Source organism: Anabrus simplex, chromosome 2, assembly GCF_040414725.1.
Source record: "Anabrus simplex isolate iqAnaSimp1 chromosome 2, ASM4041472v1, whole genome shotgun sequence".
NCBI lineage: Eukaryota > Metazoa > Arthropoda > Insecta > Orthoptera > Tettigoniidae > Anabrus > Anabrus simplex.
In genome coordinates, this window is record NC_090266.1 from 675,650,982 (window position 1) to 675,664,491 (window position 13,510).

At 37.2% G+C, this 13,510-nt stretch overlaps 1 protein-coding gene across 9 annotated transcripts in view; it reads right to left on the reverse strand.

The window, feature by feature from the left end:
* LOC136864355 (F-BAR domain only protein 2) overlaps nt 1–13,510 on the reverse strand; it is a 573,880-nt gene that overhangs the window by 349,980 nt on the left and 210,390 nt on the right. For 4 of the 9 annotated variants that reach the window (XM_067141246.2, XM_067141243.2, XM_067141242.2 and 1 more), the window contains exon 7: nt 9,370–9,573. The exons of 2 other annotated variants lie outside the window; for them this stretch is intronic. In XM_067141246.2, the coding sequence (XP_066997347.1) occupies nt 9,370–9,573 (204 nt within the window). The remainder of the gene's footprint in view (nt 1–9,369; nt 9,574–13,510) is intronic. 3 more of the 9 variants (XM_067141247.2, XM_067141245.2, XM_067141241.2) reach the window with 1 other exon arrangement.

Below are 13,510 nucleotides of genomic sequence, written 5' to 3' on the forward strand. Positions count from 1 at the left end.
GCAAAAGAAATGCTTACTACGAGGTGGTCTACAAACCATGCAGAAGAAACACCCACACGTTGAGATGGAAGCAAATATTTCTAAGGGATCAAATGAAACTGAACATGAAGATGAAGGCCAGTATAATTATTTTGTTGATACGACTTTTCTGAGATCCCTGTATAACAACGCACAGTGTTGTAAATGTATCAAGGAGAGTGTAACCACACAAATAAGAAATGTGTTTGGGTTTTCTAGAAAAGTGGTTGTGAAATGTAAAAACTGGTTATGTTTTTAATCAAATCTACACATGCTCTCAGATGCAGAAATCTCAAAATAACAAAAGCACGTTTGACGTAAACAAGAAAATTGTGGAAGCTTTCAACATGTTTGTTAGGGGATATGCCACTGTGGAAATAATCTGTTTCGGCGTGGAAATGAATATCATGAGCAAATTTAATTACTATAATATTTTGAACCACAATGTAAGGGAAGGAAAAGTTTTTGCCAATCATATTTTGGAAGAATCAAGGAGGCGGGTGTTTTAGCAGGTGCATCCATCATTGACATTTCAGTCAGCTATGATGGTAGTTGGCATAAGACAGGTTTTACCAGTAACTTCGGAGTTGGATGTACGATTGATATTTTGACTGGTTTAGTGGTCGATTGGGAAGTTTTATCAAAGTACTGTAAATCGTGCACTGCTGGGAAGAGGGCATAGGGTGAAGAAACTCCAGATTTTTCATTTTGGTACGATGGTCACCGGGCACATTGTGATCGAAACTACAGTGGATCATCTCCAGCCATGGAAATGGAAACTGCAGGGAGGTCATAGAAGCGCTCAGAAAAGCTAGGTTTCCGCTACACTACTGTTGTCTGAGAGAGACTGCAAAACACACATTCACCTGCAGAAACTGTAGCCCCTGTGTATAAAGGAAAGGGTGATCTATATAAATAAAATTGTAGGGGGTCCGCTGTCTGTAATTTCTTTTGTTTTGCCAATTTTTCAGATATTTATCCGTTTTAGGTCAACTCAAGACCGAATCGGTGGTTTTAACGTTTCGTGTCTGTTTGTCTGTCTGTCTGTTCCAACATCACGTCGAAACGGCTGGATAGATTTCAACCAAACTTCATATTTAGAGTATACTCATCCCGAGGAAGGTTTCGATATGCATATCATTTTTAAATCTTTGAATAGACGGGGGGTTTATAGGAAAACCAGAATGGTTTTTCCACCATCACGTCGAAACGGCTGGATAGATCTCGACCAAACTTCATATTTAGAGTATACTCATCCCGCGGAAGGTTTTGATATGCATATCATTTTAAAATCTTTGAATATACGGGGGGTTTATAGGAAAACCAGAGTGGTTTTTCCACCATCACGTCAAAACGGCTAGATAGATCTCAACCAAACTGCATATTTAGAGTATACTCATCCCGGGGAAGGTTTCGATATGCATATTATTTTAAAATCTTTGAATATACGGGGGTTTATAGGAAAACCAGAATGGTTTCTCCACCATCACGTCGAAACGGCTAGATATATCTCAACCAAACTTCATATTTAGAGTATACTCATCCCGGGGAAGGTTTCGATATGCATATCATTTCAAAATCTTTGAAAAGACGGGGGTTTTATAGGAAAACCAGAATGGTTTTCCTCCATCACGTCGAAACGGCTGGATAGATCTCGACCAAACTTCATATTTAGAGTATACTCATCCCGGGGAAGGTTTTGATATGCATATCATTTTAAAATCTTTGAATATACGGGGGGTTTATAGGAAAACCAGAGTGGTTTTTCCACCATCACGTCGAAACGGCTAGATAGATCTCAACCAAACTGCATATTTAGAGTATACTCATCCCGGGGAAGGTTTCGATATGCATATTATTTTAAAATCTTTGAATATACGGGGGTTTATAGGAAAACCAGAATGGTTTCTCCACCATCACGTCGAAACGGCTAGATAGATCTCAACCAAACTTCATATTTAGAGTATACTCATCCCGGGGAAGGTTTCGATATGCATATCATTTCAAAATCTTTGAAAAGACGGGGGGTTTATAGGAAAACCAGAATGGTTTTCCTCCATTTTCTCTTTTACTATTGATTTTCTGTAAACTTCGTTCACCGTACGGGAAACGTCTCTTCATTATAAACAACTTTCGTTATGTTCATAATTTACCTTACTCTTCACATGACGGAGAAATTTACAATTGTCCGCTGGTATAATGCTCTGCATTGAGTGACAGACAGACCGACAACGAACCTACAGGTTACCATGGCAAAGTTTCTGACTGCATGCCAGCAGGGAAGTAACGTATTGCCATTTTTCTCATCATGCTTTTAAATTCATGGTTGTTCCTTGGGTAGAAGGCAAGAGAGGCGTCAATCGGCCTACCTGCGGGATATTGGCGGAATATCGTTGGTTGTTATAACCACCCTCGAATAGATTAAGTAATAACACCATTAGTCATCTTCTTCTTATTTGTTTACCTAGGAATCACTGGACCTAAATTTCTCCTCTGTTACCGCTTTATTATATCCATAACTCACACTAGCATAATTTATTGAGGGGCATTTGATTTTCCAATACATTCACTTGGCATTTACATATTTGTCGTTATCCGGCTGTCTTCAGTTATAATCCATTTTCTATTAGTTTCAACTTTCTTAACTGTATTATTTTCTTCCTTAATTACGCCATATGTACGCGAGTGCTACAAACTACTGGATGTATTTCCACCAAGACTCATATTTAGAATACGCCTGTCCTTGACAGGTTTTAGGGCAAATATTGTTTCTAAATCCCTGAACTGACTGGGGGTTTATACGAAACAGAAACAGGATTTTGCACTTCCACAAAATATACACAACCAACGTTAATTTAAATCTACCTGCCTTGGTAGAAATTAATTTCTAAACCTTTTTTCTCATGTGCATCATTTCGATACGAGGATTAATAAGGGAGATATCATTAACGGACCGTTTTTCTGTACAAGTCCCATCGGACTTAACTCACGAGCGGGTGCGTGTAAAGCGTATTCCTTACAACTTGAAAACTACTGAAGACATTCGAACCAAAATTTATATTTAGCATCCACCTGTCCAAAGGTAGGTATTAAACGTAAATAACATTTCATGTTCCGGAATGGACTGGCGGTTTATAGGGAACCGAAATGGTGATTTTACTCTTCCACAATATATACAGAACAAGACCAACCTGACTGGAAATCGACCAAACGTGATGGAATTCCACCTCTAAACATTTTTTTCATGTGCATTTTTTCGTCAGGAGGATTAATAAGGGAGATACCATGAATGGTCAGTTTTGCAGGTTAAGTCCAGCGGACATAGCCACAAAGGTGTTTGACATGGAGCGGATTCCTTATTTATATAAATCAAATCGTAACGACTGTGTGCCACTACACTGACTATTTTGGCGAAATTTTCGTACAGCTTTCCGTTTAAGGGGTATTAATGACCATCTGCACAATTTTTGGTTTAGTTTCCTGAAAGTCCTAATTTTTAACCGCCTTGCCCAAAATCCAGATTGCGGCATAATCTGCCAGAAGAAAAAAAGAAGATAATTGAAATTTAACAAAATTATATGTTTTAGCCTGTAACGAACGGAAAACATCCTAGATTATTACATTTTTCACTTTTTATCCCCGAAGAATATCAAAATATGCAGGCAATTTTAATGATGGTGCAGACCTTCGGAAATTCCTATCACATAACAGATTGCACAATCTCCGTTCAATTTGGAATGATCTACAACCTTGGTCTTATGACTTTTTGCCGTATCTGTATCCCTTTTACGCTTGATTTTTCTCTATTAATCGATGTTAAGTCAGTTTGGAATTTTCACAAGCATAATTCATACTTTCGATTACTTATATGAAATACAGAATCTTCAAACTCTTCACGAAAATTGGCCCACCCAGTAGCCATATGTGAGCCAAATGCTATGTATGTAGCTGTCACATAATTATCCGAAAAATAATTTAATGTGAGATAATCTTACAAAAACTTTACCCTGTTCCATGTTTCTAACTCAGTCTGACCCTAGAATAGATGACATATCATAGGACCAGCCATTTAGGGCACTAAATCCGGCGTGTCTTATAGTATAATTCATTGTCGATATGACGTACGTTTAGTAGCAGTTAATCTGTAAATCAAGGTCTTCAATATTGTAACCACGCATATACTTTTGTATGTCGATCTATATATATTCACTGATGTCGATTTGTAGCGATCGAGAAAGGGTGGGTCTGCTAATGTAATCAGTACCTCCCACACCGACTTTGACTGGCTGTATGAAAGGGCCCTTCTCCAACTCCTGTGTAACTGTCATTAGTAAGGAAGGTCTTTGTAATGAATATTTCGCTTCTCGATTTGACTTGCAGAAGGCAAGTGAGCATGCAGTTTTGTGTAAAACTTCCCTAACCGATTGTGTTTGGCAGAAGGCAAGGGTGCCCGCCATTATAAACAAATGTCCTCATCTAAAATGTGACTGGCATTAGGCATAGTGGCCTGCTATTTTGATGGAAACTCACCAACTTGGTGTGACTGGCAGTAAGCTGGCTGGCAGTAGGAAAATCAGCCTGACATTATAATGATAACGGCACAACTCAATTTTGAATGGTGGTAGGGAATTTGCCTGCCATTATAATAAAATCTCCTCGACTGTAATCTGTTTGGGAGTAGGAAATGGGGCCTGCCATTGTAACGAACACTCCCAACTTGATTGTGACCGCGCAGTAGGCAATGGGACCTCCAATTATAATATAAACTTCCCAACTCGATTGTGAATGGCAGTAGGCAAGTGAGCCTGCCGTTATATCACAAATCCGTAACAAACACTTTACATTGGAAACAACGTATGGGGACATCCCCATGCTCTTTCTCGGATAACGCTAAGAGACATGCAATTTTAAAACAATCTTATTTACTGCATGTACAATGTTTACTTCGATATTCGAATACAATGTTGAACGCCGTAGCGAAGCACGGGTACATTTGCTAGTAAGACATAAAGCTGAAAATTACAGGCCAGTAAGTTTGACATGCATTGCATCTAAGCTTTGGGAAGGCATTCTTTCTGATTATGTTAGACATGTTTGCAAAATGAATAACTGGTTCGATAGAAAGCAGTTCAGGTTTAGGAAAGGTTATTCCACTGAAGCTCACCTTGTAGGATTCCAGCAAGATATAGAAGATATCTTGGATTCAGGAAGTCAAATGTACTGTATCACGATTGACCTGTCTAAAGCATTTGATAGGGTGGATCATGGGAGACTACTGGCAAAAATGAGTGCAAGTGGACTAGTCAAAAGAGTTACTGAATGGGTTGCTATATTTCTAGAAAATATATCTCAGAGAATTAGAATAGGCGAGGCTTTATCTGACCTTGTAAAAATTAAGAGGGGAATTCCTCAAGGGCAGTATTATTGGACCTTTATGTTTTCTTATATATATAAATGATATGAGTAAAGAAGTGGAATCAGAGATAAGGCTTTTTGTGGATGATGTTATTCTGTAGTAATAAATAAGTTACAAGATTAGAGCAACTGCAAAATGACCTCAAAAATGTTGTGAGATGGACAGCAGGCAATGGTATGATGATAAACGGGGTTAAAAGTCAGGTTGTGAGTTTCACAAACAGGAAAAGTCCTCCCTGTTTTAATTACTGCGTTGATGGGGGTGAAAGTTCCTTTTGGGGATCATTGTAAGTATCTAGGTGTTAATATAAGGAAAGGGCTTCATTGGGGTAATCACATAAATGGGATTTTAAATAAAAGATACAGATCTCTGCATATGGTTATGAGGGTATTTAGGGGTTGTTGTAAGGATGTAAATGAGAGGGTGTTTAAGTCCCTGGTAAGACCCCAGATAGAGTATGGTTCCAGTGTATGGGACCCTCACCAAGATTACTTCATTCATGAACTGGGAAAAAATCCAAAGAAAAGCAGCTCAATTTGTTCTATGTGATTTCCAACAAAAGAGTAGCATTACAAAAATGTTGCAACGTTCGGGCTGAGAAGACTTGAGAGAAAGAAGACGAGCTACTCGACTAAGTGGTATGTTGTAAGTGATAAATATCATTATGGATCTGTATTGAAGATACTATACTGTAGAATGCTAATTAGTTTATTAATAAAATCACCTATTCAATACATTAAAATTTAAACAATTAGGATTTTATCATTATTACCACATGAATGTGAGACATGCCTCTGAATGTATCGAATAGGTGATATTATTAATAAACTAATTAGCATCCTACAGTAAGTGGTATGTTCCGAGCTGTCAGCGGAGAGATGGCGTGGAATGACATTAGTAGACGAATAAGATTGAGTGGTGTCTTTGAAAGTAGGAAAGATCAGAATATGAAGATAAAGTTGGAATTCAAGAGGACAAATTGGGAGAAATATTTGTTTATAGGAAGGGGAGTTAGGGATTGGAATAACTTACCAAAGGAGATGTTCAATAAATTTCCAATTTCTTTGAAATCATTTAAGAAAAGGCTAGGAAACAGCAGATAGGGAATCTGCCACCTGGGTGACTGCCCTAAATGCAGATCAGTATTGATTGATTGAAACTGAATGTTTATGGCAACACAGATATTGTGAAGGAAAAGTGTGTGAATCATGTTGCAAAACAACTTGGGACAGGATTAAGAAATGTGGTGAAGCAAAGTCTGGCACAAAATGCAACTCGGTGGGAAAGCATATGGAAGTCTGAAGGAAGAAACAATTGTAAAGCTGACTCATTATTAACTTATAGAAGAGCCATTGTTGACAATGCTCCAGATACTATGGCAATGATGAGTGCAATCTATGCAACACTGTACCACTGTATGAGCACTGATGAGAAACCACAACACCTGAAGCGTCCACAAGGAGAGAAATCTTTGTGTTTCTTTAATCGTGCTCTTGCCAAAGGAGAGCAACCAGAATCACACAAAACTTCTATCCAAACTGCTCTGAGACCATCTGTTGTTAGGATGATATCAGTTTATCAGAGGCTGGCATCCGATACAATTCTCTCTAGATGCACTGCTGGAAAGACTCAAAATGCAAATGAATGTCTCCATAGTATAATCTGGTCGAAGTGCCCAAAGGATGTATTTGTATCCAAGAAAAAATTTGAACAAGCTGTGACAGAAGCTGTTTTACAGTTCAATCAAGGGTGCTATCTGACAGAAGCAACAAGACCAGAGACCACTCTACTGTCAGCAAATAAGAAGGGAATAAGCGAAGTTTGAGACAAGCGACGAAGGAAGCAAAAGGCAAAACGGTGCTTAGAATTCGAAAAAGGAAGATGACATGCATCCAGATTGACAGCCATACACACTGAGGAAGCTTGAAAGAAAAAAAAAAGATGGAACAACATACAGCCCAAGTGGATTTTAGAGCAAGGATCAGCGGACGATTGTGTTGTGTAACCGACTATGTCTATCTTTACTTTGTGAAATTGAACATTTAAATATAACTTTTTCGTAGTAAATATTCTCCAAATTGGATGAAAGTTTTAGAGATAACTCCTACTAACAGTGCTAATAGTCTTGTGTATCATTTTGAAAAAATAATTTTGAAATGAAATATTGATAAATATATGTTGTAATTATTTCCATTAAAGATTCAAAATTTTGAAAATAAATTTATAGGTCACCACAGAAGATACCCAAAAATCCTTATGCAAAACTGTTTGACTATATTATGAGATACAGTCTTCAATTTTTCAAATACATTAAAGTAAATTTACTATAAAAAATAAATTTTTTAAACCCTTTAAAAACTTTTTTTTTCTCGAAAACTGTTGGATCAATAGAATTGTAAGTTTGTATATGTTTAATAACACTAAAAAATTATATGTTTAAAATTGGAGACCAATTGATAAATTAGTAAAAACGTTTCATTTTTTATCGGACTATCCTCTTAAGAATACTTTAGCAAAGGTCTATTGTAAGTGGTACTCTTGCTCGTGGACATTGTCATCTGGTGACGAACGAGAGTACCACTTACAATAGACCAACAGTAAAATATTCTTAAATTCAAACAGTCATTATTAGAGAAGTCTTCCTCGTGGACATACACGTTTCTTTTTCTGAGGACGCGGAGCATGTCTCCACGAAACATAAAAATTTCTCCTTGCTTTCTTGATGCGGCAAAAGCTCAAAAGCTGCATTATGCCTATTAATACGGGCCGTGAAAGCAGCATCAATCTAAACATAAGTGGTCATAATTTTAAGGTTTGTATGCTTCCAGATGTCGAAATGTTGCCCCTGGTTGGTTCAGCCATGAACTGGATGTTCACCTATGGTGTATACAACTTTTACTCCTTACCCAACTGGGCGTTGAAGTCAAATAGAAATAGACAGAATTCACAAAATACTGTATCGTTTTATAATTACTAACACTCTATTTGCTGTAGTCCTCAATTCAAAACGCATATCCCATGTTGTTATATCAAGAGGGCCTGATGAGGTATTGAAATAACATCTGCCATATTATAGCACTGCTGTGAATCATCCCTGGACCAGCACCAGCACACATCCAAACTCATACAAAAGTCATGCTTCACTAAGTTTAGATAACAAACACTAATAGCACACAAATGATGCAACAAACAATGCTATTATCAAAATTAGAAATTAGAAACAAAGAAAATAATTTTGTTAACAGAGGCCTAATACAAGCTGAAGATAAATCCAAGAATGAAGTTGTTCTTAGAAAGACCAATACTTAGTCAGGAAAGTGCATGGCATTAATGACATAGTTCTTTACAAACGTTAAGAAAGTAGAGGAAAAACCCTTTACTCCCTGAGCCTGTACAATTATCATAAATAGTTCTATGAAAATTATTTGAGATTATGCAGAGGCTACGCTTTCCTATTAAAAAAATGTGTAATGTTATCCCTTGTTCCACAATGAGTGCTTGAAATCAATGAAGCACACACACCATAGCCTAAGAACAACATTCATGTTTGTTACTGACTAAAGTAGACATGCAACAGTCTTAAGAAAGCTGTATTAATATTTTGCACTTTGTGGGCATCTGCTGATATCTGACATATATACAAGATATACAAGTAGGAAGTATCAATTTATTTATGTTACAATTTTTGTACCAAATTCTCCTACGTTAGTCTGCTTCTCTCTTGCTGTTAAAGAAAATAACACCGGTTCAAACAATATTGCACTATATTTTTTATCAATCACCTGAAAGGGGAAACATCTAGGAAAAAACGCAATCAAAATATTATGAAGAGTAAAGAAAATGTGATAAATCTACTAAAAATAGTGCTGGAATGAGTACTGTAATTGATCAAGATGATCCAACCATCATGATGACGAAGACTAAAGCTGACATACCCTGGGAGTTAGACATGAAGAGGTTGAGAAGGGAGGTGGTGCGGCGGGATGTTTTGCTTTCTTTTGATTTCTGGCCACCAGACTCTAGATTACCTTCTTTTTTGGAAGGCTTATCACCATTCGTAGTTTTATCCGACGAGTCAGGTGTCTGGTTACTACTTGACGACAGGCCTGATAAACAGAACTCCTCAAACTCAATTGAACCTGAAAATTTAAAAACAAAGCAAATTTATTGAAAATTTGGCACAATGGAAGCACCTATGATAACAGGCAGTCATGCAGTCAATATACCACAGACTGGTACGAATATCCTAACTAACATGCATTTCCATTAGTAACTGTTCTGCCTTCGAGAGTTCAATCTACAAGTCTCAGAGCAAAACTAAACATCTACATGATCCCTTATCCTCACTTAGCATTACAGCATTTTCTCCATTTATCTCTCACATTCTGAAATTATTGTCCACTGTATTTTCTAAGGCCACTTCCCATCTTCAACAGCTTCATGAATTCCTTCTTGATTTTTACCATGCATTAAATATCCATTCATCTGTTATAGATATTAAGAAAAAACAGAGCGCCAAACTTTTACTTTGACAAGCAGTCCTGTAACACACCAGCAATTTACTGACATGGGAGCCTTGCATTTAAGCACTCCTAAATACCAACTGACTACCAGGATTTCGTTCCACAACACTGAACATGTGCATCTAATGAACTGTGCTACTAAAATAAAATAAAAAGAGTTTGTTACTAACTTCATTGTTTACTTATTTATGGGTATCCATCAGACAATATTGTAGCTGATAAGTATTAACAATCATCCCCACTACATTCAGTTCTTTAAACAGCATTTTCGGAATACAATCACTTACCGCTGTTGTACAAGGAAGTTAGTCTTAACTTCTATGTATACAAGAAGAATACAGCACATTACACATGACAACTCCATGCAGAAGCTTCCACATATTCTTTTTATTTCTTTAATATCATCCTGCAAGACCGAGCAACCTATCTCAGAGTGTTGTGGCATGGCCAGTTATGGCTGCTAGCTCTGTACTCAACAGATAGGTGGGTTTGAATCCCTTGTTGGCCACCTTTCCCATTTCAACTCCAGGTAACTGCCAGAATAGTACCTTACCCCAGACCATGGCCACTTCCTTTCTATTCTTAGCCCATACAATTACATCAACATCCATATAACATTCTCGCACAGCAGTACATGTAGTTCACCTCCACGCCCCCCATGGGGTTTAGAGGGAAAAACATCTGTCGGACTAGTGAGCTGAATATATCCTCGGACACTTCCGGCATTAAAAAAGCCATAAGCTAAATAAATAAAATTATCCTGCAAGAATACAGAACTAATACAGAACTGAGGTACTTAAAATGATCATCTGTTCAAATGTAATGTCCTTAACTGGCGGTCATTACTGTTTCATTTCTTCTCTTTCAAAAAGCAAATCAGCTTTACAGGGAGGATTAGGTAGGCTATATTCAAGACCCCAAACAAATGGTTTAGAGATAAACCCCTACAAACCTGAAGAGACTGGAAATCAGTAAAAGCTACTTATTTAAGAAGAGACCTCTGCCTAATGATTACCTCATGGGTCAGATAAACACGAGCAAAACAAAGATTATGATTTTCAGGTACGTGGGAAATATATCAATATACGTTTTCACTTGTGCCAATGACTGACGAACTATTTATAAGCTATAAATTTCATTTTTTTGTTCCGTACTGAAGTGCAATTATAACTGATAAATTGACCTTTTCAGTACAATAAATCAAGTAAATAATATTACATTTGCTTTGGGACTAGTTTCAGCCACTTACTGGCCGTCTACAGCAAAAATAAAAATTAAACAGGTCATGTGATAACTAAAAGATATGTATATAAGACAAAGACAATGTTGCAGGAAAAATTATAACATTGAAATACATATAACATCAAGAACGATGGTTGTGATCTTCTTGTCATAATATGATGTTGTCTTTAAGTTGAGTTACGACCTCACGCAATGAAGTAAATCTCTAGAGTGAAATATACAGTACATCTAATGTCTGATGTAGAACAAAACACTGATATGCTAGAGGAAGCAGGCAGGCCATGCAAACAAAGGAGTGGATAGGGGACAAAACACTGACATGCTGTAGGAAGTACGCAATGGAAACAAAGGAGTAGATAGGGAGAGGAGGGAAGAGGGGAAGGAGAGAGGGCGTGTCTAAGGTGGGGCTGAAGGATGCTGAGACATGGTTACTAAAGATAAGAATTAAAAGGTCAAATAAAATGTTTGATTTCTCTGAAATCTCATTTAGATTGAAGCGAGGATTGAAAAACAGTTCCAGATGGATAAAATATTCCATAATATTCAGCAGGGGGCCTTTTTTCTGTAACTGAGAATTTTCATGTCTTGGTCTATTTTAGTGAACTTAATGTTAGTATCGCCAATATGCTGTCCCATGGACGAAAATCTGTTATATTTCAGAGCGTTAACATGCTCTAAGTATCTTATATGGAAGCTCCTACCTGTTTGACCAACACAAGATACATTACAATTATTCCAATTTAGTCTATAAACACCTGACTTGGTGAACTTGTTGCTATGATTAATACAATTGGTATTGTGTAAAATATCTGTGTTTCTCTTATAAGTTTTGAAGGCTATTTTGATGTCATGCTTTTTAAATATGTTCGTGATTTGGTAGATTTGTTTATTACTAAACGTGAAAGTAGATAAAAAATTGTTGTGAGTTTTTTTTGTTAAGGTGTCTGAAAGTTGATGTTTATTAATGATTTTCTCTATAAAGGAGCTGTTATAGCCACTAAATTAAGCTATACTGTGAATGGTGTTTAATTCGTTTTTAAGTTCTTCTTTAGACAGCGGGATGCTAAAAGCACGGTGTACCATACTATGGTATGCTGCACATTTATGGGCATGTGGGTGTATGGAATCTTGATGGATTGTGTTAGTGGTTTGCGTTGGTTTTCGAAAAATCTTGCAGCTCAGTGAACCAGGTTGTCTGATGATCGTTAGATCTAAATAATTGGGTTTTTTATCGTTCTCTGATTCTAGTGTAAACTTGATATGTGGGTAAATGTGATTAAGATTGGATAAAGTGGTGATGGCATCAGCTGCACTTTTGTTCACGATCACAAGAGTGTCATCCACATATCTTGTCCAAAAGATATCACTAAAGATGTAGTTATAACAGAAACACAACATACATTACACAATACCAATTCTATTAATCATAGCAATAAATTCAGAAAGTCAGGTGTTTATAGACTCAATTGCAATAATTGTGACACATCTTATGTCCGTCGAACAGGTAGGAGCTTCCATGCAAGATACTTAGAGCATGTTAACGCTCTGAAATATAACAGATTTTTGGCCATGGGACAGCACATGGGCGATAGTAACCGTAAGTTCACTAAAATCGACCAAGACATGAATATCCTGAAATATCCTCAATATTATGGAAAACTGTTTTATCTATCTGGAACAGTTTTTCAATCCTAACTTCAATCTAAATGAAATTTCAGAGAAATCAAACATTTTATTTGACCTTTTAATTCCTATCTTTAGTAATCATGTCTCAGATAAAAATAATTCTTTTATAATCTCTTGAAATTCACCTCTCAGCAGCAGCCTTTCTTTCAGCATCCTTCAGCCCCACCATAGACACTCCTCTCCTTCTCCCCTCCCCTCCTCTCCCTATCTATTTCTTTGTTTCCATTGCCTGCTTCCTACAGCATGTCAGTGTTTTGTTCCTTATCCACTCCTTTGTTTCCATGGTCTGCCTCCTTCCTCTAGCATGTCAGTGTTTTGTTCTACATCAGACATTAGATGTACTGTATATTTCACTCTAGAGATTTACTTCACTGCCTGAGGTCCTAATTCAACTTAAAGGCAACATATTACGACAAGATGATCACAACCATAGTTTTTGTTGTTTTATTTCTTATATGACTGGAACTAGTTAACACCTATAAGTAATAAGGAATCACAATACAAGCAACTGGGAAAATCTTCACCAAACACCAAGGTGCGGAACCGTGGGGGGATGGGGGTTTCCCCCCACCGACAATTTTATATCAGAGCCCCCCCCCCCCCTGAATAAAATTGGCTTGGGGGG